This window comes from Xenopus laevis, chromosome 8L (assembly GCF_017654675.1).
Source record: "Xenopus laevis strain J_2021 chromosome 8L, Xenopus_laevis_v10.1, whole genome shotgun sequence".
Classification (NCBI taxonomy): Eukaryota; Metazoa; Chordata; class Amphibia; order Anura; family Pipidae; genus Xenopus; species Xenopus laevis.
In genome coordinates, this window is record NC_054385.1 from 66,908,217 (window position 1) to 66,934,255 (window position 26,039).

The 26,039-nt window shown below is 39.0% G+C and overlaps 1 protein-coding gene across 4 annotated transcripts in view; it reads left to right on the forward strand.

Annotated features, from left to right (window-relative positions):
• Positions 1–26,039, forward strand: part of ddr1.L (discoidin domain receptor tyrosine kinase 1 L homeolog) — a 47,158-nt gene that overhangs the window by 16,849 nt on the left and 4,270 nt on the right. The window contains 17 exon segments of one of the 4 annotated variants that reach the window (NM_001090071.1): positions 1,417–1,483; positions 12,057–12,184; positions 12,377–12,479; positions 16,423–16,651; positions 16,851–16,998; positions 18,113–18,215; positions 18,588–18,774; positions 18,978–19,224; positions 19,358–19,507; positions 20,330–20,493; positions 20,607–20,817; positions 21,594–21,695; positions 22,017–22,246; positions 22,638–22,765; positions 23,003–23,203; positions 23,472–23,706; positions 25,167–25,316. In NM_001090071.1, coding sequence (NP_001083540.1) covers positions 12,094–12,184; positions 12,377–12,479; positions 16,423–16,651; positions 16,851–16,998; positions 18,113–18,215; positions 18,588–18,774; positions 18,978–19,224; positions 19,358–19,507; positions 20,330–20,493; positions 20,607–20,817; positions 21,594–21,695; positions 22,017–22,246; positions 22,638–22,765; positions 23,003–23,203; positions 23,472–23,706; positions 25,167–25,316 — 2,679 coding nt within the window. In that variant the 5' untranslated portion in view covers positions 1,417–1,483; positions 12,057–12,093. 4 annotated transcript variants of the gene reach the window in all.

Consider the following 26,039-nt stretch of genomic DNA (forward strand, 5'->3'; position numbering starts at 1 on the left):
TGACTTGCACTTTGCACACTGCACTTGGGTACATACCTGGGCCTTTTATTTGTGGTATAATTTTAAAAATATAAAGGTGAACTACTCCTTTAATATTTAGAATAATGCAGTATAAAAATGGCAATGCATAATCCTACATGCAGAGTTTGAGGCAAATGGGTAATTTGGGATGAGAGAGTGTATAAATAAAGTTACACAGTAATAATACTTTAGCAAACAAGGTGTCCAGAATTAATTAGCAACCACCTTTACAGAACGAAAGCAGAAAAACTGGGAGGGGGGGGGAGCTCATCTCACAACATAAAAAAGGATTTATTGGATATTTGCAGATTTTCAAAAGTTGCTTGTATTGTGAGTTGGGACATTTGAAATCACAATGGGTAATCTGGGGTCACCAACAGGGTCCTGATAAGAGAAGATAGAGCTCTAGACAATGAAGGAATGATTGTAACCCAACCTGATAAAAACAAGAACTTGTAACACTGTAGCTTCCATCCATTGTAGGAACGTAACTATGGTGCTCTAATTGGAATCCTGGCAGCTGAAACTTCCTAACAATTGTTGTACATTGTAATAATATGTTAGATGACATTATCACATTATATGGCCAAGGGCCTCCCTCTTATCTTGGGAAAGCCAGAACAAATACCCAATACTTTCTATTTAAGCCACATGCAGTTGTACCACTTTTTTGACTTTATAGTTTCTTCATTTGTTGAAAATAGTTCTGATTTAAAATTATTTAAAATCATTGCTGCAACAAACTGAAATAGACGGTCATCCTCAAGGTTTGATAGCTGTGAGGAACAAAACTGTGTTTCACCTGTATGTTGGTTCTAGAAAATGTCTTTCTTCTGTTTCATGTAACTAGCCAACATTTGTGTTAGCTGCACATTATAATCAGTGCCCCATCTGATCATTGCATCTTTTTCAAGTTGTGAATCTGCTAATGTAATTATTTCCATGTGGGGCAATAAAGATTGCTGTAAGGGGAGTGAGTACAGGTGTTCCAAGCGCATACAATGGCAGGTGCAGTAAGTGCACTGAAAGACTAACTTCCTGTTAATGAATAAGATATTGTGTTTTGCCTTTACTTTTATTGCTAGTATTAGTTACTGGATTATTTCAGTTTGTGACTTCCCCTTCAGTCATTGTTTTTGTTATTTCTGCTTTCTGGTATCAGGTGTCCCAAACGTTTTCTGATTTACAATTTGACAGAAAACAGAGGCCAAAAGTGAGAAGTGAGCTAGAAAAAGAAAGAAAGTGTTAAAAAGAATGGAGGGAGGAGGGTGAGACAAGTGAATGCCATGCTAGGTGGGGAGGGGAGGAGGAATTTCAAGGAGTGGGAGGGGAGATAGAGTGTGAGGGAGAGATAGTTTAGTTCCTGCCTGTCCCTAGGGAGAGAGACCTGGATATGTCAGACTTCTTGTACAACCTGGGCCAGAGATCCAGCACAGTCAATGTAATAAAAGAAAGGAGCGAAGTAAGTAAAATGAGAGAGAGAGAGAGATGGGTGAGTGTTGTATTGTGCATGCATGTGGTAAATAGGGGGTTAAGCATGATAGAAAGAAAGTGGTGGGGGGGGGGGGGGTAGACACACAATTGCTGTGCCAGAGAATAGGGCAGGCGGCAGGGAAGTTCTTGAAAGAGTGCGACAGAAGTGCTGACCAGTGTGCAAGCAGCAAGCCTGTTAAACAGGTGTTTGCACACAAGGAGTGGAGAGAGACAAGGGTGCAGTTGAAAAAGAGGGTGAGACATTGAGAATGAAAAGGAAAAGATAAAAAAGAAAGGAGAGAGAGAGAGAGAGAGAGAGAGAAGTGAGTGTGCTGTGTAGACTGACTTGTGTTTGCACTTTCTCAAACATGCCTCTGCTTGTGGCTTTGTGAGGCCATACTGAGCTGCCTATTTGTTCCTTTCTTCAGAGGTGCCAGTCCCTGTTTTCCACTGTGCTGCTAACTGGCATGGCATTCTCTGAATATTTCTGCTGTGCCAGTCTTTGCATTATCTTACTCTGCCTATCTTAGTGGCGCCATGCCCTGAATAATTAATTCTGTTATACCAGCTCATACTTTGGTGGGCTAGTGCCAGCCTTTCATTCTTCAACATATCTCTCTGCTTCTCCCATTGAGTTTACTGCAAGCAGGGCATTAACTTTGGCATCACAGGCACCTTTTTATGTTTTTTTGCTACTGTACATAGAAATGATCCATTCTCTGAGATATTTGACCACTTTTAGATGTTTGTTTTACTTTTGCTGTTGTCTATCCCACTCCATAAGTTTAGTGAAGCTTTATGAAGCTTTTGATTCTTGCCACTGAATTAATGAGAAAATAATAATATACTATATTATTTGTGTATAGTTTTCTATTAGCTTTCTATCTCTTTCTATGTGAGACTGATATGTAATGCTGTTCAAGAGGGCATATACACTCCACAGCAGTGTTGCTCCACCTAGATATTGTTGGACTACCACTCCCAGCATTTTACAGCATAATATAAAGTTTTAAAGTTCATGGAGAGATGTAGTGCAGCAAACAAAGAGTTGGATCTTAAATTTACCAGTAGCCCAATTGCTTCAAGAGGATCCTCCAGGGTGAATTTTGCCTACTTGATCTACTGTTCTTGTTTTCATATGATCATGATGGAAAACATTAAATATTTTACTATCTATCTATATATATATATATATATATATATATATATATATATATATATATATATATATATATATATATATATATATATATATATATATTATACTATACTCAGTTCTGAAGTTTGATTACAGTGCAGCATTGGCAAACACAAACTGGTCGATTACCTCAATATGTAAGATAACAGACAGAGTGCTAGTGTAATTCTCACTGGAGAATCCTTTTGTATTTGTAAGTTTGAATTGACTTTTTGTGATAGCAAGTGGGCACAAAAGAGTCAGATTTAGGAAAGCTTTGTACCAACTCTGCAAAAGGATGATGAAAGATGAAGGTTTTTGCAACACTGATTAAAAGCAGAGAAGCAGTGAGCACAAGGGATAAAGCCTGTCCCATATCATTATCCAACCAGGAATCTTATATGGTTTTACTACATGGCCATTCAAATGGACACACTGTATAATATCTGATTATCTGATATCTGCAAGTATAAAACTAGCTCTGATGAGCCAGCAACACCTGGACTTTTTAAGCATTTAAGGACCGTAGCTGACGGGGAGATAAAAATACACGACTGTGGATGACAAATCTCCCAAAAATGCATCTCCATTGGAAATAACTGAAATCGCCTGCAGTAAAACCAACACATTGCTTCATACTTCCATTGTCACCCAAAGTTGCTTCTGGAGGAAACTTTGGGCCACTTCACGATATGTTGGTTTTACCGCCAGTGGTTTCAGATATTTCCACCGGAGACACATTTTCTTGAGATTTGTCACCTGCAGACATGCATAAATAATCACATGGGCAACAAATCTCCCCGTCGGCACTGCTCTAATAGTAATGCTCAGCTTTACACATTCAAATGTGCTATAATATACATGCACTGTATTAAAATAATTGGTATGTCAATATAAATGAGTTATTTTAATGTTATTGGTATTTCTGACCCTTTCGGGACAGTGCACATTCATCATTGATACAGGCTTGTCATCTGGTTTAAACTGTATGCATGATTAATTGGAAAAAACCCTCAGACTAAGGAAGCAGATTGGCAGTGACAGCATTGGTTTACTTGATGAACTGTTTTTTTTAGATGATGTGAGAAGAACATGAAATTATTGGTAAAAGACTAGACAAAAATGTCAGTACAGGTATGGGGCCTGTTATCCAGAATGGTCGGAACCTGGGGTTTTTCCTGATAAGGAATCTTTCCATAATTTGGATCTCCATACCTTAACTCTGCTAAAAATAATTTAAACATTAAATAAACCCAATAGTATTGTTTTGCCTCCAATAAGGATTAATTATATCTTAGTTTGGATCAAGTACAAGGTACTGTTTTATTAATACAGAGAAAAAGGAATACGTTATAAAATCTTGAACTATTTAATTAAAATGGAGTCTATGGGAGACAACCTTCCCGTAATTAGGAGCTTTCTGGATAATGGGTTTCCAGATAATGTATCTTATACCTGTATTAATTTACTTTGTAAAATGATGGGAAGTGGTTCGCAAACCATGGTTTTGTCAGTAGTCAGGATTTTAATTCTGTGTGTGTATTTAGACATACATAATTCCACAGATTTAAGGGAAATTCTGTTAGTTTGACTTGTAAGAAACAATTTTTAACTCCCCCTTTCCCATTGTGAAGTAATGGATTCTGGGACGTGAAGTCCTTATGCTTTGTGTAGTGCGCAGATTCTCTGTTCATGATTTTGATTGTTACCTCTTGTTAATATTTTTGGAGTGTAGCTAGACACCCTTCTGCAGTCATATATACTGCTAATGACAGGGTTACTAGAAATGTATATACACAGTATTATAAATCATTATATCTATGATGATTATGAACGTTTTTCAGTGAATCATGAAAGTTACTGGAATCAATACCAGGCAACTCTGTGCATCACTTAAGAGTGATATTACAAATGCTTTCAATCTTAAATCGTGTTGTCTTGATTTTGTATGTTTTGCCATGAGATAATGATTAGGTGCACTCGACTGCAGCCATCTATTAATGGCAAGGGATGCACAATTATGCAGAATACATTAGATTAAACACTGTTGCAGTGTTCTGTAAATGATGCAGCAGCAGGCAATATTCTGTTACTCAAAGCAAGAATGCAAATTGTGTCTGTGCATAACTTAATCTTCTGGAGGAAAATGGGAAAGCAAAGCCGCTAAATGGCCATGAGTTTAAGTGGCTCAGAAGATCCTTGACTATATGTCTCATGAAAAATAAAGTTCCAGTAGCACATTTTGCCATTAACCTCTATTCTACTAAACCAATAGATTAAACAGAATGTAAGTTTATATTAGGGTATTTATATCTGATACAAGGTGCAGGTTGTTACAGAATGTCACAGAATGTCATAGCAACTACTGAATAAGTGCTCTGAAAAAGTCCGCTCAAAAGCAGCATTGTATTATTCTGTAAATGCTGTCAAGTGAAAAGGAAGAGCAGCTATTCTGTGCTTTGTTTTAAAGCGATACGAACATTAGAAATTGAACTTTTTTTTTTTTTACATTTATCATAACATTGTCTTTGCTTGCTATTTATCATTTACATTATTTATGTGACCTCCTTATGTTACTCTGTGGGGGGCTGCCATATTTGTGCAGCAGTAGTCCATTAGCATAACTCTGACAGGTTGAGATCGGACAGTCAGGTTTAGGAACTTTAAAGGAATTGTTCAGTGTAAAAATAAAAACTGGGTTAATAGGCTGTGCAAAATAAGAAAATGTTTCTAATATAGTTAGTTAGGCAAAAATGTAATGTATAAAGGTTGGAGTGACTGGATGTCTAACATAATAGCCAGAACACTTCTTCCTGCTTTTCAGATCTCTTGGTTTACACTGACTGGTTACCAGGCAGTAACCAATCAGAGACTTGATGGGAGGCCACATTGGTCAAATCTGTTGCTTTTGAATCTGAGCTGAATGCTAATGACCAACTGCAAAATCACTGAACAGTTATGTCACATGTGGCCCCCTTCAAGTCCCTGACTAACGCAGTGTTAGAGAGCTGAAAAGCAGGAAGTAGTATTCTGGCTATTATGTTAGACATTTCTTCATTCCAGCCTTTATACATTACATTTACTAACTACTATATATTATAAACATTTTTTATTTTGCACAGCCTATCTTTTTACCCAGTTTTTATTTTCACACTGAACTGTTCCTTTAAGCAAAAATTACTTACAAAAACAGTCTGATCAGTGAAAAATGATCAACTTGACCTACAGGTAATAAAACTGGAAAGTTCAACAGCTTTATGTGCAACACAATTACATTCCCATTGTTTTCAAATAATGTGCATGCTCATCAGTTCTGTCCTGGTGGTTCGTTTCTTAGTCTATGGTACATAGGTTAGTGAAGCTATCACCAGGGCCGGGCCAAGGTAGTTTGGCACCCTAGGCAAGGGTTCCAATCAGCGCCCCCCTGTCCTATATTTCCCACCTTTCCATTACCCATGTACCTGTGCCAGCAGCTATCAGACTGCCCCCACCCATGTACCTGTGCCAGCAGCCATCACACTGCCCCCATGTACCTGTGCCAGCAGCGTCAAAGAAGACAGTAGTAAAACTTAGGTGCAGCTGCCAAAAGTGCCCAGGACCCAGCCAGCAGGACAGACAGCCTCTTCAGTGTGACTTTGAGTGCTCCCCTCTAGGCGCACGAACAGCAGGTCCTCCCTCCGGCTGCCCAACTCTCCAGCCAGCGCCGGCATGGAAGGTGCCAACATGCTCCAGGATGGGGGAGTGCTTTCACAATTTTGCTAGGCTAAAACAAACCCCAGAGGGGGTTTGCTGCATGCAATTTTTTATAAATCATAATGCTTTAATAAAGGCCAACATCTGCAAGTAAAATGAATAGTAAAAAATGAAGAAGAAAAAAATTCCCCTGAGAAGTGCGCCCCACCAGTGATTGCACCCTAGGCGCTTGGCTACCCCTTGACCCAGCTCGGCTATCACACAGTCACTAAATATTCAGTAACATCTGTAATGCTTTCAGAGGATCACTATATTTAAACATACAATGCAAGATGTTTCAATCTCAAACGTATTGTAAACAAATAAATGTAAGTACCCTTGTAAATGCACCTTTGTTCTTTGACACCAATAAATGTTGGCTCTGACTTTTCCTGTGTCCTTCTGTAACTGTATATACAGTCCTGACAATGTGCACAGAAAAAAAAAAGCCTAAGATTAGTAGCAGTATTGGTAGGTGCGCCTCCTCAGTATTTATTTAAATGAGATTAGATGATGATTATGCAGTGCCTGTTGGTACACAGCGTTGTCTGGGATGAAGAATGCAAATCAGCATTTTCTCTCCCATTCTGCCCAAATAAACATTTCTATTGAATAAACTGTAATATGCTTGTTGTTAAAGACACAATTTACATGCTAATATCTGCCAAAAAATTTGACAAATTAGAATCTATTAAAACAAATGGATGCGCATGGAAATGTAGTATATTTATGATGGTTGCTGAAATTACATGAAAATTTCATTCCACATCATCATTATATAAGGTTAGAACGGCATTCCTTAAAGGAACAGTAACATCAAAAAATAAAAGTTTTTTTAAAGTAGTTAAAATGTGCTGTTGCTCTGCACTGGTATAACTTATATATATAAGCTGCTGTGTAGCCATGGGGGCAGCCATTCAAAGCCGAATAAAGAGAAAATGCACAGGTTACATAGTAACAATGGGATACAATGTGATTCTACAAAGCTTATCTGTTATCTATGTATCCAGTTAGCTTGAATAGCTGCCCCCATGGCTATACAGAGCTTTGTTTATATAAACTATAGTAGTGTTTCTAAAGCAAACACACCAGTTCTACCAGTGCAGAGCGATACTACATTATATTTGTATTACTGTTCCTTTAAATACCACTATTTATAGTGCTTTGTCCAGGTCTCCATATCATTGTTATTATGTAAATTATTACCAATATAAACACACAATGCTCATTTGCCACAAATGTTATGTGCAATGCCCATGATGAACTTTGTACTGACATAGGGCTCTTACAGACAAGCGTTTGAAGCTGCGCTCCCCTGTGTTCCGTTTTTATGCGTTCAGCCACAGGGGAACGCAGGAATAGACGCATTCAGTTTTTTTCAATGGGGCTGTACTTACACAGGTGCAAGTAGGCGCTGAACGCAGGTTAAGACGCAACATGCTGCATTTTTCCTGCGTTTGGCGCCTACATGCGCCTGTGTGAGTACAGCCCCATTGAAAAAAACTGAATGCGTCTACTCCTGCGCTCCCCTGCGGCTAAACGCATAAAAACGGGACGCAGGGGAGCGCAGCTTCAAACGCTTGTCTGTAAGAGCCCTTAGGGATGCGTGAGAGTAGAACAAATCATGACTAATTTAGAAATACTCCTGAGTGATATACGCATATAAAATGCTCATATTTTCCACAGGCAGCAGATTTTGTAGCAACGAGGCATAAAACCATTACATGTGACAAAGCCATATTTGGACACTCTACATTCACAAACCTCATTGTCATGATAGTTTAATAAAAAAAAAAAAAAACGATTTGTATGATCAGTTTTAACATGTGGGTAATCAGTGTTTAGCTGTAGGGCATCAGTGGATACATGGTGACAGCTTCCAACTGCCAGAGACAGAAAGTTCCGCACTAATGCATTTATACAATCAATATAGTCTCTAGCTAACTGCCCCTAAAAACCTCTCACAGTGCAGCTAATAAAGTTCAACCGAGCAGGCATTATGAAGTGATGATTGATCGTTTCCGAACTTACTAAACTCTGTGATCGTGACACTGTAATGGTATGATGGGCACTTTGCAAAAAAGCAACTGTAATCAGCACAGGAACTAGAATCAGCAGATGCTTATCTAATGTTTTTGCTGACTGATTGCAAATATTCCTATACGGGTAAAGAAAAAAACAATCTATCCTGTAAAAATGCACAGGTGGAAAGAAGGCCATTCCAGAAAATACATATAATTTACTTATCTCTATTACTGCTGTATGTAGGATAAGTGAACACAATCACCTGGATGTGGATGAATCTAGCATGCCCTTCATCTCTGCAACTGGATATATAGAACAAGCACTGTGCCACTTTACATACCTGCTCAGTGTGGTTAGCTGAATACAATATAAATTGCTTTCTAGCACACCAGCAGTGATGTTATACAAGCTACTTCAGCAGGGACAGTGATAGTGATAACACTATCAGTCTTTATTCTGATTCATGTGCAACCTGTAATAACTTGTCTAGTCATCTGTAAGATTTGGCTAATGGGAATATTTATATATATATATATAATGCAAAAGCATATGCACGCAGATCCAATAAGAGGTGGGGAGTATTATACCTATACAGTTGCCTTTCTACTGCATAGTTTTGTAATGGACAAGATTTACAATAAACTATATATATTTAAAGGGACAATACACTTTCATTTTTACTACTTTGGAATGCAGAAATCTGCTTTGCGGGATTTGATGGGTGGGCACTGGGCAGCTTTGTGTGTATTTGACACAGAAGCCAGGGCCCAAAGAGAAATTTTGCTTGGTTCAGCACGTCTAACGCTAACGTATAATAAGGCTTTGCCAATTACAAAGTGTTATGTTTGAATACAAGCAGTAAACCCCAAGACGAAAAAGCCTTAGTGCTCACCCGTTAGATACAGTGACCCGGGTGTATATGAACACCAGGTCCCGCTCTTGGGTCAGCTGTTACTACTGACAATGCTGAGGTATTTGGCAGGGGAAATCGCACTCACCAGATGAAGAGGGTGGCCCAGGTGCAGGGGTGCTTTGCCAATGAGGCGAGTTGAGGCTGTCGCCTCAGGCGGCAGCGCCCCACTAGGTACCAGGGGCAGCAAAAATGCTGCTCCTGGTACTTTAAGAGCGAATTTCCAGGGGAGGGGGGGCAGCAGCAACTGCTGCTGCCTCAGGCGGCGGAGGGGCCAGGATCGCCCCTGCTGGGTGCATTGCCCCGGGCCCGTAGCTTAAGGAGAGTTACAGTTGAACAAAAGTCGGCGAGCACTCCACGTCCACCCAGAAGTTTAAAATCAAGAATTTTATTTCAACAGGTTAAAAACAAACATCGTTCTGACGCGTTTCGTATCCACGATACGTAGTCATAGGCAACACACCCTGCGGTGCCTATTGGCTTATTTAAATCTAAAAAACGGAGAATACATCATTGATTATTTAATTGCAAAGACACTGTCAATTAGCCCTGATGGTTACAAGCCAAACAGTTTAACCCTTGAAAATAATTCCAGCACATACACTTTATCAGATTTTTTAAAAATTCATTTGATAAACTTGATTCATATTGTAACTATAACAGATAAGTGATAATGGAATGCAAGAAGGTCATTATAAAATTGAAGAATAAGAGGCGCCAGGACCAGTGCATATGCATTTTGGGACATAGCATCTGAAACATATAAAATGCAATAGAGCTGGATGACATGGGGAAATTAACTGCTTCTATTTGCGTAGCGGTTTTTAAAATAAACCTTCTGCCGTACTCCTTCAAGGGGTATTTCCCACTCATGCATCCATGTGTCATGTGCATTTTCCAAACAAAACTTCTTCTGTGTAACCTTAAAGAAGTATTCTGGTTTATTTGGTAAAAACTTAAAGTGATACTGATGCTAAAAACTACTTTTTAAGATATGAACGTACATTAAAAGTTACCTATAGGTCATGTTGATCATCTTTTGCCGAGAGGTCTGTTTTTGTAAATAAATTTTAGTTGATGTTCCTAAACCTGACTGTTTTGCCAACCTGACTGTCCCATTTCAGCCTGTGCGTTAAAATTTCTAATGCTAATGGATTTCTTCTGCACAAATATAGCAGCCCCCTCCTAGCTTTAAGCAAATACTTTATGGCAAAATTATAAGTAGCAAACAAAGCCAATACTATGATAGACAGTCATATGAAAAAGTTTGGGAACCCCTCTCAGTCCGCATAATAATTTACTCCACAAAAAAGATAACAGTGGTATGTCTTTCATTTCCCAGGAACATCTGAGTAATGGGTTGTTTTCTGAACATAGATTTTTAGTGAAGCAGTATTCAGTTGTATGAAATTAAATCAAATTTGAAAAACTGTCTGTGCCTTGAACTTCATATGCAGGTGATATGATGAAACAAAAATGTAGTTATTTGGTCATAACAAAAAGCGATTTGCATGGCAGAAGAAGAACATTCCAAGAAAAAACACTTGCACCTACTGTCAAATTTGGTGGAGGTTCCATCATTCTGTGGGGCTGTGTGACTAGTTCAGGGACTGGGGCCCTTGTTAAAGTTGAGGGTCGGATGAATTCACACCAATATCAACAAATTCTTCAGGATAATGTTCAAGCATCAGTCACAAAGTTGAAGTTACACAGGGGTTGGATATTCCAACAAGACAATGATCCTAAACACACTTTGAAATCTACAAAGGCATTTATGCAGTGGGAGAAATACAATATTCTGGAATGGCTGTCACAGTCCCCCTGACTTGAATATCATCGAAAATATATGGGATCATTTGAATCAGGCTCTCCATGCCCGGCAGCCATCAAATGTAACTGAACTGGAGAGATTTTGTATTGACAAATGGTCAAAATACCGCCATCCAGAATCCAGACACTCATCAAAGGCTATAGGAGGCGTTTGGGGCTGTTACATTTGCAATAGGAGGCTCAACTAAGTAGTGATGTCCGGGTTAGGGTTATGCACCTGTCTAATTTTGTTATGATGCATATTGCATATTTTCTGTTAATCCAATAAACTTTATGACACTGCTGAAATACTACTGTTTCCATAAGGCATGTTATAAATTAAAAGGAAGTTGTAACTTTGAAAGCTCAGTCAAACAAAACTCCAAATAATTAAGAGGGTTTCCCAAACTTTTTCATATGACTTTAGATGTAAAAATGGTTTAATTTCTGGTGTCAGTATCTCTTTGTCAAAAAATGCCTTACTTGGCAAAGCCAAGAATACATCCATCCCAGTTTACTCAATAGACTATGCCAATGTTTTAAAATTATCTTATTAGTGGATACATATTTATGTACTGAATTCCTTTTCATGTTTCAGTTTTACTATACAGCTAATTATAGCTATTATAACTAGAATACAGATCCACAGGGTCATTATGTAAAACAGCAGTTTAATTTACTCTGTTTAACTGCATGTCTTACAACCTTCCCACCTATGTTTTGTATGCCCATAAGGACAATTAACCTCATGTGAACTCTGGTGCTTGTTAATGTGGCATAAATATATATACTCATGTACAGGTCATATGCTCATTTCAGTCAATGCCAATTCTGATTCTTTTTCTAAAATATGGATTGCTTTAGGCTGGTCTTTGGAAACTCATTGTTCTGTATTTTATGTCTCCGCAGCTAGTAATATGAAACAATTTTTCATTAGACGTCGCTAATGGGAAAATTAAAGATGGCGTCTCTTCTTTTCTGGTTCAATCTGCTCCTTGGTCTCTGCATAGCTGAACCTGATGCTCACTTTGACCCCTGTAAGTTTTAAATATACGGGACATTGGTTAGAACTGGGTTTGGTAAATGAACCACAACATGTGCAATAGATAAAGGACTTGGAAATAGTGCATTGAACTCAATGTGCATCTATATTGCTGTTGCATGGATCATGCAGATGTGAAGTTGAATATAGCTTGGAAACTCTGACCTTGTTTACCCAATTCCCACAGCTTCTTGTCGCTATGCATTGGGCATGCAGGACAGGACCATCCCAGATGAGGATATCACAGCATCCAGTGCCTGGTCTGACTCTACTGAAGCAAAGCACAGCAGGTGAGATTGGAGCCCTCTTTGTTAGTGACCTTGATTGGCTCAGGAAAATCGAATGGACTATCTAGGTATCTAACAAAAAGCACATTGTGGGTTTGTAAAGAATTACAAATTACAACCCAAATTTAGAACACCATTAAATTTAAATATCAATACAAAAAAGATTAAGCATTAGTTGACTTTTTCGGCTTGTATGCATCGATATAAGAAAGAGTGATGGTTTTTGGTGTTTTTTTCCATGATAATTTTGTAATCCATGATCAGATTCTTTTTATGTTTGATGTTAAATAAAAAGCTCACCAAGTTGAAGGTGATAAGCTTTTTATTTTATAATCGGTAGCCTGGCTGTAATGGTTTATATATCCAATGCATTTGCTGCATGGCAACTGCTACACCTACCACAGCACAGCTGGTGTGTACAGACCCCTGTATGTCTATTGCCATAGATGCTTCTATAGAAACGAATTAATAAAATAAACATTCGCACACAAGACAAGCTCAAGTGTAGCCTTGAAATTCAGACAAAATACTTTTACAACCAAATTGTAGCCTTCAACTTACATTATTTTGTTTTCAGTGAGATGCTGGAAACATTCATACAGATAACGGATGATCTAAAAAGAAGTAAAAACATCTTCAGCTGAAAGCAGCTATAGATCAGCAGCTAATATGTTATTAAAGCCCTTTTCTTTTGCGAATATGAAACCTAATAGAAATATAAATTCCACTGTAGCCTATAATTAATAAATGCAGTTAAATACAATTGAATGAGAATGTCATACATGATATGATTGGAACATGATACCATCACGTAACTGTCTACACAACTTCCTTCAGTTTTTATGGTTTATATCACTTCTACTTTGGAGATGCATTAATACATTTAGGCTTATGCCACATGTTGCATAGTCTCTGCGTGGCATTGTGGTTGGTTTTAGTCACTTCTCTAGCAGAAAATACGCTACAAGTGCCATTAGCATTAGCCTTAGCCCATGCTCAGTGAAAGGAATTATATAATGTACTCAGGATAATACAGATCCTACTTAAAATATAGTTAGTAGAGGTCCCTGAGGAGTTCCATGAATAATCGTGTAATTTTAAGATTGTTTTGACGTAATTAGCCTGTAGGCCTCATGACTTGTATTTTGATTCTTACATTATATCAGATCTATCCAACCTGCCTATCAGCTAATTACCAGAACTCCTTCATGTCTTTTATACCATAAAGTAACACTAAAACAAAGAATTAAGCTTGAATTTTTGAACCTTATGTTTTTAGTTTCTGTACCAACCACCACAACCTTATAGCAGTCAGGACACACACTCTACATACTGATTCACAACACATTCTCTGCTGTCAGTTACCTGAACTTAGGGGCTGACTCCCAACATGCAGAATATATATATGTAATAAACAATTCATGATACAAGGTTGATAAATTATTTTACATTGTGTTTTTCAGAATTGATTAATAATGATTCATGTATTATCAGCTTCTATGTCAGATGTAACCTCACTTTTTGCTAATGTTTTGATATTTCCCATCTAAGCTTAGCTTCCCAATAACAACCCAGAACTCAATGAGCATGTACAGTGTCACTGACAATCTAAAGAAGGGCAAGCAAGATCAGGAGATGAAGAGCTGCTGTGGACAGCTTTGAAGACATGGAGTAGTTACAGGGCTGCTGAAACTTTGCTTAGGGCCAGAAAATTCACTAGATAAACTATAATTCAGTGATAATATAAAATATGTGAAAATTTTAACAGAAATTTGTGCTGCAAGCAGTTTTACTTTTTACTGGGTGTCTTCTAATGTGCCTTCTATGATTATCTACTACAGATAATCAAGCTGTTGTTTCTTTTTGCAAGGAATTTTTCCTTTAAAACAGTTCATGTAGCTGAATAAGCTCTAAAAGGCAGGTCACTTATCTGTGCAGTTAACCAGACAGCTCTGACAGTGATGTCATCTTGTCAAGACATGTTTGGGAATGTTTCTATGCAATGTCTGGACAAGTGAGTGATATGCACAGTGATGTACAATATTCTGTGTATGAGAACAATAGCAAGTTGTTCTTTGAGACTGTACCAGCTCTTAATTAAAATCAAGGCCCCCTACATGGTTTTAAAACCGCTTTGTGCACTTGTAACCTTACTTCAAACTTCCTGTGCAACCCTGGGCCTTATTTAAAAAGACATTAGGCACAGTCACACCTCAGTTCAGTTCTTTGTTATTCCCTTGTGAAATAAGTGACTCTAGAACTGAGTTCTCAATACAAGCATTATTATTACTATTATAAGATGTAAGAACTGAGCATTTTAATAACTAAGCAACCAGTTAGATATGGGAAATGTAGCTTGACCTGTAGGACCTTACAACTAAGGTGGCTGTAGGCTAAAACTGAATATATTTAATTTTGCTAGCAGTATTATACAGTAAAATGGCAGGCACTGTTGCTATGAATTCTAGTAATAAAATTGCACTGGAACAAGCCCTCCCCGACAGCTGCTTCAAAATAGCTGAATAGTTATTTTACTGATACTTCCGACAGTTGTTCTAGTTGGGCACATATGAGAGGCCCTCAATGGTCTGATCATTGAGATAAGAGCATGAATCCTTACTCACACTCTCGCACTTAAGGCAATATGCTAAATTATCATTTACACTTCACTTTCACTTGCTCCGGCATTCTGGGAAATCCAAAGGGTTAAAATCTGATTGCAGTTTCATCATGTTCCACTCACATAAATCATTAAATGGTTATTCTAGTTAGTTGAAATTAAATAAGTGAGAGAAAAACAGCATTTCCCTAGGCATGTATTTATTGGAGCTGCCAGCTGTTCCTTATTTTCAGAGAGAGTCTTTTCTTTTTAACTTTCTGTCCCTGGAAATGTTTGTATTCAAAACCGACTAACTGCTTGAAAGAATATAAATGACAACAGTAACTGGAATTGACATCTCCTCATAAAATCAGTCATTAACCTATAGTTATTGGAATGGGGTGCTTAAATAGTATTATAACAGAGGGGACTGAGGGGTAATTTACAATGTCCTCTGACAGTAGTGCAAGAGTATTGAGGGGCGCAAGAGAGCCCAGGGCCCTGTGCCGCCTGGGACCTCCACGGCACCAACTTGCTTGTCTGAATTATGCACAAGTTAGCAGATGAGAAGGGGGAGCACCTACATGCCTTCTGTCCTCATGAATACTGCTCTTGTGGAGGCAGCACTGTATTCTTGAGGGCGGTCACAAGGAAAGAAAAAGTTAGTGAGCAAAGAGAATTGTGTTCGTATTTTGCACTTTGCATACTTTCTTTCCATGTGTTAATGAGCTCTTAAAAAGTAAAGCTGGTGATTACTTTATAAGCAATGTCTTTGCAAGCAGTGCAACTTTATGAGCATACTGTATATTGCTTTTTATATAGGATGGTGCTATTGATAAGAGGGATTGTTTTGAGACTGGAGGATGAGAGATTTTACCTCTGCATTAGAACAGTTGCCTATTAATTTTTAAGGGCAGGCAGGTCCCTTACCAAGCTGCTTTGTAGGGATTAAAAATTCTATGGAGGACTTTTTGCAAGGGAATAAGAAATTACTATTGAAGTGGACCAGTATCGACTATAAAGATTATATCATGCAATTAGGTATACAGCTTGTGACTGGGGGGCATATAAATCTAATGACTAGTAGTAGCTTCATTTTCGGGTGAGATATCCCCATGTGGCATTAAACTACTTGCATGTTTATTGGGGGTTTGTTTGGTAGCTTCAGAATTAACTTGTACAAAGATTTGGAAGGGTTATTAATAATATTTGGCTCTTCCAAGTGTAATCACCTGTATGAAAACATATAAGCACCTTTGCAGTACAACACAATACATTTAGTCCATCTAAGATTAAAGCTTGACATATTCTAGAATCTCTCTAACCCTGATATATATTTTCTCCCAGGTTGGAAAGTAATGATGGTGATGGAGCTTGGTGTCCACTAGGCCCTGTATACCCAAATTATGAGGAATTCCTGCAGGTGGATCTACGGAATCTTCATTTTTTGACCCTAGTGGGCACACAAGGCCGAGATGGAGGAGGGCTTGGCAAGGAATTTGCTCGACATTATCAACTGCGCTACAGCCGTGATGGGTTTAAATGGTCACAATGGAGGGATCGCTGGGGCAATGAGGTGAGGAAGTTGATTTGCTGAAGCTGGGAAATGGATATGTGAAGAAACATGGCAGTATAGGTGGGCAGGAAACAATTATTTTTGGAAAACATTAAGATTTAAGAGAAAAATAAGAAGGCTACTAAAAAGATAGGGGGAAGAAGCAAAAAAGCATGTGTGTGTGCTCATGCTCCACATATTTCTTTGGCATTTGTTGCAGGTAATAGAAGGAAATGAAAATACACATGACTCTGTGTTGAAGGACCTGGGGCCTCCAATGATTGCTCGCTATGTGCGATTTTATCCCATGGCTGACAGAGTAATGAGCGTTTGTCTTCGCGTTGAGCTTTATGGCTGTGTTTGGCAAGGTAAGCTGCTGCCAGTGATCCCATTTTTGATAATAATAATAAGCTATATCATTTTTTGTTAAGCCTCCAGTCATATATGAATTCTCTGTTCCATATTCTGACACTCGCCTTTGTAAATATATTTCACAGCACTTTACAGTTGACTAGGAGAGAATACAATCTGTGTAATAAAAGGCACTAAGGTTGCCCAGGAACTGTCATCCATAGAAACCAATAACCCATGCTTTTAAATAGGTGACTAATAAACCTGCTGACTGGTTGCTATGGGTTGCTGCTTTTGGGCCTTTTGTTACATAACCTATTGCTGTTATAACCTATTACAGTGTTCCAAATATTAGAATAAATGGAAACAAAGCCATGACCTATTTTTTTGGGAAAAATACATAATACTGCTCAACGAATCCAATATTACCTCTTTTTTGAGGGTGTAATCAGCCTGAAATGTAAGTTTGATTTAAGACTTAATTAAGTTATAGTATTAAGTTATAGGCGTTTGCTTAATGATAACTTCACATCAGGAGGAAAATAAACAAATCTTAGTAAAGTCTAGTAGAAAAAAGATGTTTCTATTTTGTTTTATAGGAGCTTTTGCATTTACTTTCATAATCTACAACTGTGCACATGAAAAGGAATGTAGGCAGGACACACAATCCTTTTCAAATGAATAAAAACCACATTTTGTTGGGGGTGCCTTCCTTTTAATGCCAAGTTGAGACATGTTTAATGCTTTTATGATGTTCCTCAGGTGGACCCCATATGTGATCTTAATACTGTCTATTTTGCGCTGTATATTTTTATGAGAAATATGACTTTAAACTGGTCTTGATGTTTGAACTAAATCCTTTGTAGTCTGGTATTTATAGGAAGCATGGAATTTCATATTTGGTAATGTCTTAAAACCAGTTCTTTACTACTCCACTGGTTTCGCCAGCAATTTTCACACTGATCATTTTCACTTTAACAATAACTGTGGCCTGATACTCGTCCCTTTGTACAAATTTCCTTTTTCTCTGACGTTTGTTGGTCATCTTCTTTTCCTAACTGCTTTCCATAAGTGTTGACACAGGTATTCCTGCCTTTACTCTAATTCTGTTTTTTTCCATCTTGTTTGTAGATGGACTCCGTTCTTATACATCTCCTCCTGGGAATGTGATGAGTCTGCCTTCAATGCTAGTTAATCTAAATGACTCTACATATGATGGATTTACAGTAGGCGGGTATGGAGGCACTAGCAACCCTATGTTGCACATTTAGCAACTTTACCAACATCACAGAGCTACCTCCTGATATATGCATGCAGAGCAAGTAGTGCCAGAGTCAAACTCCCCCATGTAGTGTTAAATAATAACAATTATACAACATGCAGAGCATGCCATCAATTTCACGACTCCCCCTCCCCCCACCTGCACATACACACTATTTTGGTGTGTGCGCACAATACTGCTACTATATAATGATGGCTGCAATGCTAGTCCTCAATCCATACTTACTACTTCACCATAAGACTAGCAGCTATAGCTTTTTCACTGTCATACACAATATTGTACCATGACATGTACCAGCTGTATCACAATAGTGTTTCCCCACAGGCTACAATATGGAGGTCTGGGACAGTTGACAGATGGAGTCATTGGGGCAGACGATTTCTTACAGCACAAAGAGCAGGGAGTCTGGCCTGGTTATGATTATGTAGGATGGATGAGCAGCAACTTCCCGAAAGGATACCTTGAAATGGAGTTTGAGTTTGATGCACTTAGATCATTTACATATATGAGGGTAAGAAACTTCTACATTTTTCTGTCTATGACTTTTACTGTTTAATTCGGATCAGCTTGGATATAACCATTTCCCACCCTTTTTTTTAAATCTCTCACCCCTCAATCCCTCTATTATCTTCTTCCCAAATTATGGATTTACCCTATTCAATTTCCAACCTTCATTTCCTTTATTTTTCTTTGTCTATTTCTCTACACTTACAGGTCCACTGTAATAATATGGGATCCAGTGACATCCAGATATTCCGTAGGGTTGACTGTTACTTCAAACGCTCTTTGCACACCCCATGGGATCCTCAGCCTGTCACTTTGTCTCTAGCGCTTGATGTGCGAGACCCAAGTGCACGCACTGTAACTGTATCCCTGCAAGGCAGAGCAGCCCGCATCTTGCGCTGTCACTACTATTTCTCCAGCCAGTGGCTGCTTATCAGCGAGATCTCCTTCCTTTCTGGTAAGCATGCCATCTCATGTTCACCTATCTGTTCCTGGAAAATGCCATAAAGGTCTGGGTGCCTGTGTGTCAGTACTATCAGTCAGTCAAGTTACATCGGGGAAAGCATTCTGATTACATTTGTGTGCCACAGATATCTTGGATGCAACAGATCCAGAAGAACCAAGCCCGCTGCCCCCTCCTAAAGAGACACTTCCTCCACCAGCAGTAACAAAGATGCCACAACACACCAGTAAAATAGCAACAACTTCCATTGGCACTACTGCCAGTCTGAATGGGCATGGTGAGTAGTCTACAAATAATATTAAATCTATTTAATTTCCTTCTTTCCTCTCTTGCTGTACCATTAAAAGGTATCCCTATATATTGTAAGGTCTGCCTGATAAAAGTGGACTACTATCAGAGGTACACTGTGTGCTTTCAGAGGGTGCAAGGAAGTGTCTAAATATCATTTAGTATAGTACTTACCGTAGTATCTGCATGAGAATATCTGGTGATATGGGAGGTTGAGTGCATTTAAAATTATCTGATAGATTGCATACCTGAAACAGTATAGCAGGGTAATAGTATGAATCCATGGTTTTGGTTTATGTCCTTTATCTGCCACACATACAAGTAGACAAGAGACAAGACAAGATTCATGACAAGAGTCATGTATCGACACCATCAAAGTGTCTCTTTTGAAAACTGATGTTAGTGAGCTATATGAGCACATGAAATGATATATATGTCCAGATGTTAAAGCATGCTCTTATTCAAAAGATACAACTGATCTTTTTTACTCATTGTCATTACCTACTTCTTGACGATCAGACCTATGCAGGAGATGAGTCTGATAGTTAAAGTGTTATCTGGATAGCGTAGGGTGGGTTCATGGAAGATGGTTGATGTAAGAGCCAGTTTTAGGTAAGTGCGCATGGAATACTAGATTGTTGTGTGAGGCAGGTGGGCAGAAGCATCTTTTTAAATATAAGAATATCCTAAAATGGCCACCATAACCTTACAGCTCATTATTTTCAATGCCTTGTTCCTTCCACTGTGCTTTCCATTTTAATGTTTAATTTCAACTGAGCATCCTCTTCCTCTTCCTCTTTCGAAATACTAGTCCTTGAGGCAGGCATTGACATTAGAATGAATCAACCAATTGCCAAGGATGATAGCGGCGACACCTCTATTCTCATTGGATGCCTAGTGGTCATTATCCTGCTTTTGTTGGTGGTTATCATTCTCATTCTGTGGAGACAAAGATGGAAGAGATTATTGGGCAAGGTAAACAATGATGAATGAGGGAGCAAACATTGGAAGGCATAATATGTAGGGCAGGGTAGTATTTGGCCATTTAACATTAACCTTTATCTCTTTTTCCACTTTTTGTCAACAAGGCTCAGCGACGCCCCTCTGACAGTGATCTTACTGCTCATTTATCCTTGCCCACTGATACAGTGGTTATAAACAACACCCACAATGCACCTGGGCCACCACGCCATGCCAACCGATACGAGCGTATCATAACCTCAGATGGGGAATACCAGGAACCAAGCCACAATCCTCGTGCAAAGATAACCACACTTTCCCTCCCCTCTGATGGAGCAGGTAAGAGAGTGGGGCAATGGTGTCATATATGTCATCCCCTTATTTTTCTGCTATAATTTTGCCCATGTATGTGCATGCTTAGACAGGGAAACTATCTGCATGTATAGAACTTCTATATATAATGTGTTTTATATTCATAAAGACATATTCTTTGTATGCATGCACATAAAGGTAACCAATAGCTGTGTCCTTAACCTGCATGTGTATTCTATTATTATTATTTATCTAAAAGTTACCAAGTAGTGCATAATTGTAATGAATTCAAGGGGATAACACTTATTATATTGCCGTCTCTTATCTAATTTATGCTAGTTTCTTTAGTTTAGCTTGCTAGCACAAGTCAGTGCTAAAATACAGCTTGTTTATATAGAATGTACTACACATAGGGTTGCCTTTTGGCCAGGTTGAATCTGGGCGAGGCCATGATGCAATGGGGTGGGGCTGTGATGCTGTGGGGGCGGGTCATGACATCAAGTGCTGATCGCCACGTCAATCATAGGGAACCCTTGCTAATTTGGAAAACCGGGCAGGCAGTTTTGACCTGGGCAGCCTTTCAAAAAACAGAGCTGTCCAAGTCAAATCCAGACATGTGCCTAAATACACATGTATTAAATAGGAAGTACATTCCCTATTCAGGCACTATGTGCAGAGAGGTATGTTGGTGTGTATTTGTGTGCATGATTATGCATAATATGTACAGTACATTCAAATAAGTGTACCCTGTCAATGCATGGAAATAGAGGTGTACACTGTTTACTCTGCATGTGTTTCTCCAGCTCTGCTGTTAAACAACCCAGCCTATGAGCTCCTACTCACCACCTACAGCAGGCCAATCACAGAGCACGGTGGCCTCCAGGCTAAGCCAGTCAACAGCCAGGGTAAGGGGCGGCCATAATGGAGCCGATAACCAAAACTATATTGGCCGCCTCTTGGCCATGTCTTTCTCCATTCTATTTCACTCTCTCTCTTTGTGGTGTCTCTAGAACTGGGGACATGCTGGCCTGTCACCTCTGTGTTCTGTACTATCAAATGTCATATGTTCATTACAGTATAGCCTATGTGCATGTAATTATAGATCTTTATTACTCGAAAACAACTGTTTTATTCCTCTTATCTCTTGTGTGTCTTTTTTTTCCCTTTTCTCACTTTTACTTTATTTTTGCTTCTTCCCCCACCCCTTTCTCTTTGCCTCTTCCCAGAAGGGGGATATAGGGAACTGGAGACTCCAAAATTACCGGTTTGTCCCCCAAGTGTCCCACACTATGCTGAAGCTGATATTGTTACCCTGCAAGGAGTAACAGGGGGTAATACCTATGCAGTACCAGCACTAACTGCTGACTCCCTCGCTTCCAAAGACTTGCCTCTTTGCAAATTCCCCCGGGGACATCTCCTTTTTAGGGAGAAGCTGGGAGAGGGGCAGTTTGGAGAGGTAAGTGCTTCTTATGTCTACTTCAGAAATAATCATAACATAATGCTTAGCTAAACTCACACTCCTTTACATCTTCATGCTGTGCAGTCCCTCAGAATTCTTTATCATACATTATTAGGCCTCCATACTGCTCTATTGCTGTGCTTTTGTTCTGCTACTGTCATTGAGATTCCTGCAGTCAGAGCCACTTTATGGTACCAGCCAGCACAGGGCATTTATTTGCCATTTCTGGGGAAAACTTGAGTTAAACATTAAATCATATGAAAAGGTCTGGAGGCGGGCCCTGTGTCTTGGTGCGTCCTGGGCAAATGCCCGTGACCAGTTATTGTACCGGCCCTGCCGGTAGCTTCTTTTGTGTCTATGCAATTAATGTCAGTTTTACTTTTTTCAGGTACACCTGTGTGAGGTAGTGAATCCTCATGAGCTCCCCACATTACAGTTCCCTTTCAACATGCGCAAGGGGAGAAGCCTGCTTGTGGCTGTTAAATTGTTAAGAGCTGATGCCAATAAGAATGCAAGGTGAATATTGTCCACTGAACTCATTGTTTATTAATTTTTAGTCTTTAACTTCTCAATCCTAACCATTTATTGGCCCTTATTTAGCAGCCAAAGTCTAATTTTAAACTAGTGCATCCTGTGAGACTCCAGTATTATGGCTCCCTGCTATGGCAATCATTTTGTCCCACCTCCCCATCAGAAACACAGTTCATAAACAGTATTCATATTGATATGCTTCTTTGCATTTCTGCAATACAGGAGCGATTTCCTGAAGGAGCTTAAGATTTTGTCCCGTCTGAGCGACCCTCACATTATCCGTCTGCTGGGTGCTTGCCTGGATGAAGATCCCCTCTGCATGATCACAGAGTATATGGAAAATGGAGATCTCAATCAGTTTCTGAGTTCCCATCACCTGGATGAAGGAGAGGAAAATGGAGCACATTGCCTGCCTGCTATCAGGTGCGCGAAACACACAGAAATGACTCACTGTCTGTACTCGCTTATTTCCCCTGCACTCATTCTGTTCTATTCTTTTCTGATCTCTCTGTGACTCTTACTGTAATGCATGGATGAAAAGTTCTGTGCACACAATTCTGTATTACTGTTTACGAGGAAACTGAATGGAATATATATTTATATGTAGCCAGTTACCCACTCTTATCTGATATGATTTCTTTTACTTTCCACTTCTATCTCTTGACATCATTTATTTTTGTCTCCACTGTAGTTACTCCAGCCTATTGCATGTGGCCCTGCAGATTTGCTCTGGAATGAAATATCTCTCTTCTCTTAACTTTGTACATCGGGATCTGGCCTCAAGAAATTGCTTGGTGGGAGAAAACCTTACCATAAAGATTGCAGATTTTGGGATGAGCCGCAACTTGTATGCTGGAGACTATTACCGAATACAGGGCAGAGCAGTACTGCCAATTAGATGGATGGCCTGGGAGTGTATACTTATGGTGAGCATGGTTGTGTTACAATTCATTTGTTAAAAAACAATAGTCCATCAAGTTCAACCCTTCCAGATAATGTCTACTCTCGCCTTTTTTTTCCCACAATTAAGCTGAACTTTTTTACCCCAAAAATTCGAGTTTTCAAGGGTATTTTCCAGGCAAAACTCTATTTTTCAGGTAAAAAACAAAAAAAACATGGATTTACTATACCCCAAAGCTGGAAATAGCTCAAAAAATGAAAATACTCCAGCTAAAACCTGTAGAGTTCATGTAGAAGTCAATGGCAGAGGTCCCTTCACCCATTTGAAGATGTTTGTATCCTTCATGATTTTTGTTTTTTTCGGTGTGTTTTGCTTGAAAAATCAATCAGACCGATTTAGGGTTTTTTTTGGCAAAAACTCGATCTTTTCGAGTTTTTCACCCCAAATTCACTGGTTCGGGTTTTAACATAAATCAGAAAACAAGTGAGTTGTGAATTTATTAGAGATATATAAAAAAAAAAAGCCTCACAAACTCAACCTTTGATGAATAACCCCTTAATGTCTACTTCAATTTAATAAATATATTTCCCCAAGCCTTAGCTAAACAGTAGGAAAACTGTATTTGCAAAGATTTTCAATAAATCAGGCGAAACACTACTTTTTTCAGCACTTTCCTTACATGTTTAAAACAGTTTAATGCACTGCCACTTTCTTGTTTTTCATTCAATTTAACACTTGTGAAACAGATACATATTTAACAGTCAAATGGAACGTTGTATTCATATAACTGGAGGATCAGATATGGCTCTCCAAGGTATTTTAATGGCCCCGAGCCTGCTTATGGCTCTACATATTGCTGTGTACACCAGTGACTTTGTAATGTAAAAGGAACACTCACGCAGTATGGAGTCGTACCCACAAACACCAGGATCCACTAGTAGTCCATGTGACAGCACTCCAATATGTGCATAAAAATGCCTGTATTTAGCAGTTTAGGACACAGAATAGAATGTTCCAGGCTTATGTGGCTCTTTGTCATAGCTTGGTAACACACTGTATTCTGTGCCTAATCTGCTAAATAAAGGCATTTTTATCAATCTACTGGAGTGCTGTCACGTAGACTTATTGTGAGTTTTATAGGCTATTTAGGAAAAAGGAACTTGAGTTGGCAACTCATAGTGACCCCCCTGAAAATGAACCCCGACTAATAGTACTGAGTCACCGACACCTGAGAATAACATCGGACTTATCCATCTGGCAAGCTGTGTTCAGTCCAAATTCATAAAATAGTCACCAGTGTTTATAATGGACGTTCCAGTACTTCACTGCCTTCTCTTGGCTCTTTATCACTTGCTCTCCCTGTCCTTCTTTTTAATCCCCTGCTTCCACCCCTTCTCATTCTCTTTATCCCGTGTCTAATCACTGTATGTGTATCAGTGTGTACAACAGTAATATGAACTGATGGCAAATATAATTTTCATACAGGGCAAATTCACGACAGCCAGCGATGTGTGGGCCTTTGGCGTGACGCTGTGGGAAATTTTAATGCTGTGCAAGGAGCAACCATATGGTGAACTAAGTGATGAGGATGTGATTGAGAATGCAGGGGAAATCTTCCGTGACAGCAAGAAGCAGGTGAGTGAAGGGATGAGAAATTAGGAAAAAGTGAGAATGTGTGTGGACAGCTGGATGTGCAGGATCTATACAGATAGAGCAGGATAATGTACTGGACATGCCAGATGCAGGATTAGGAACAGCTGCGTCAACTGGGTTTTACAGGAATAGCAGGGAGGCCACAGAACAGAATGTAGGCAAGGGCAGGCACAAAAATCCTTTCTGGGGGCCACACTCATTAAAGAAAAGATTTATGCCAGTGGAATATTGTTTTCCTCAACTAAAACTTTACATGGTTATTCAGCGTTACCATAATGGCAGCTCTGAAAGATGTTTAGAAATTTTTTTGGCAAAGTTAAACATGTATCCCACTATCTGACAATTTCAATAACAAATTAAAGCTCATGTCTGTTAGGAACATATTTAATATTTAGTATTAAAAAAACAATTCTGCAGATTTCAAACCATTTAGAAGCCGTAAAATACTCCCTGCATTAAAGGAGAAGGAAAGCTACGGAGGCATTTTATTGCCAATAGATTAGCTGCAATAGTGCAAGCTAGAATGCTATATTTATTCTGTAGAATGTTTTACTATACCTGAGTAAAAGCTCTAGAAACTCTCTGTTTGTTTAGGATAGGAGCTGCAATATTAACATGGTGTGACATCACTTCCTGCCAGAGTCTCTCCCTGCTCTGGGCTCAGATTACAGTAGAGAAGGGAGGGGGGTGGGGAAGAGGAGCAAA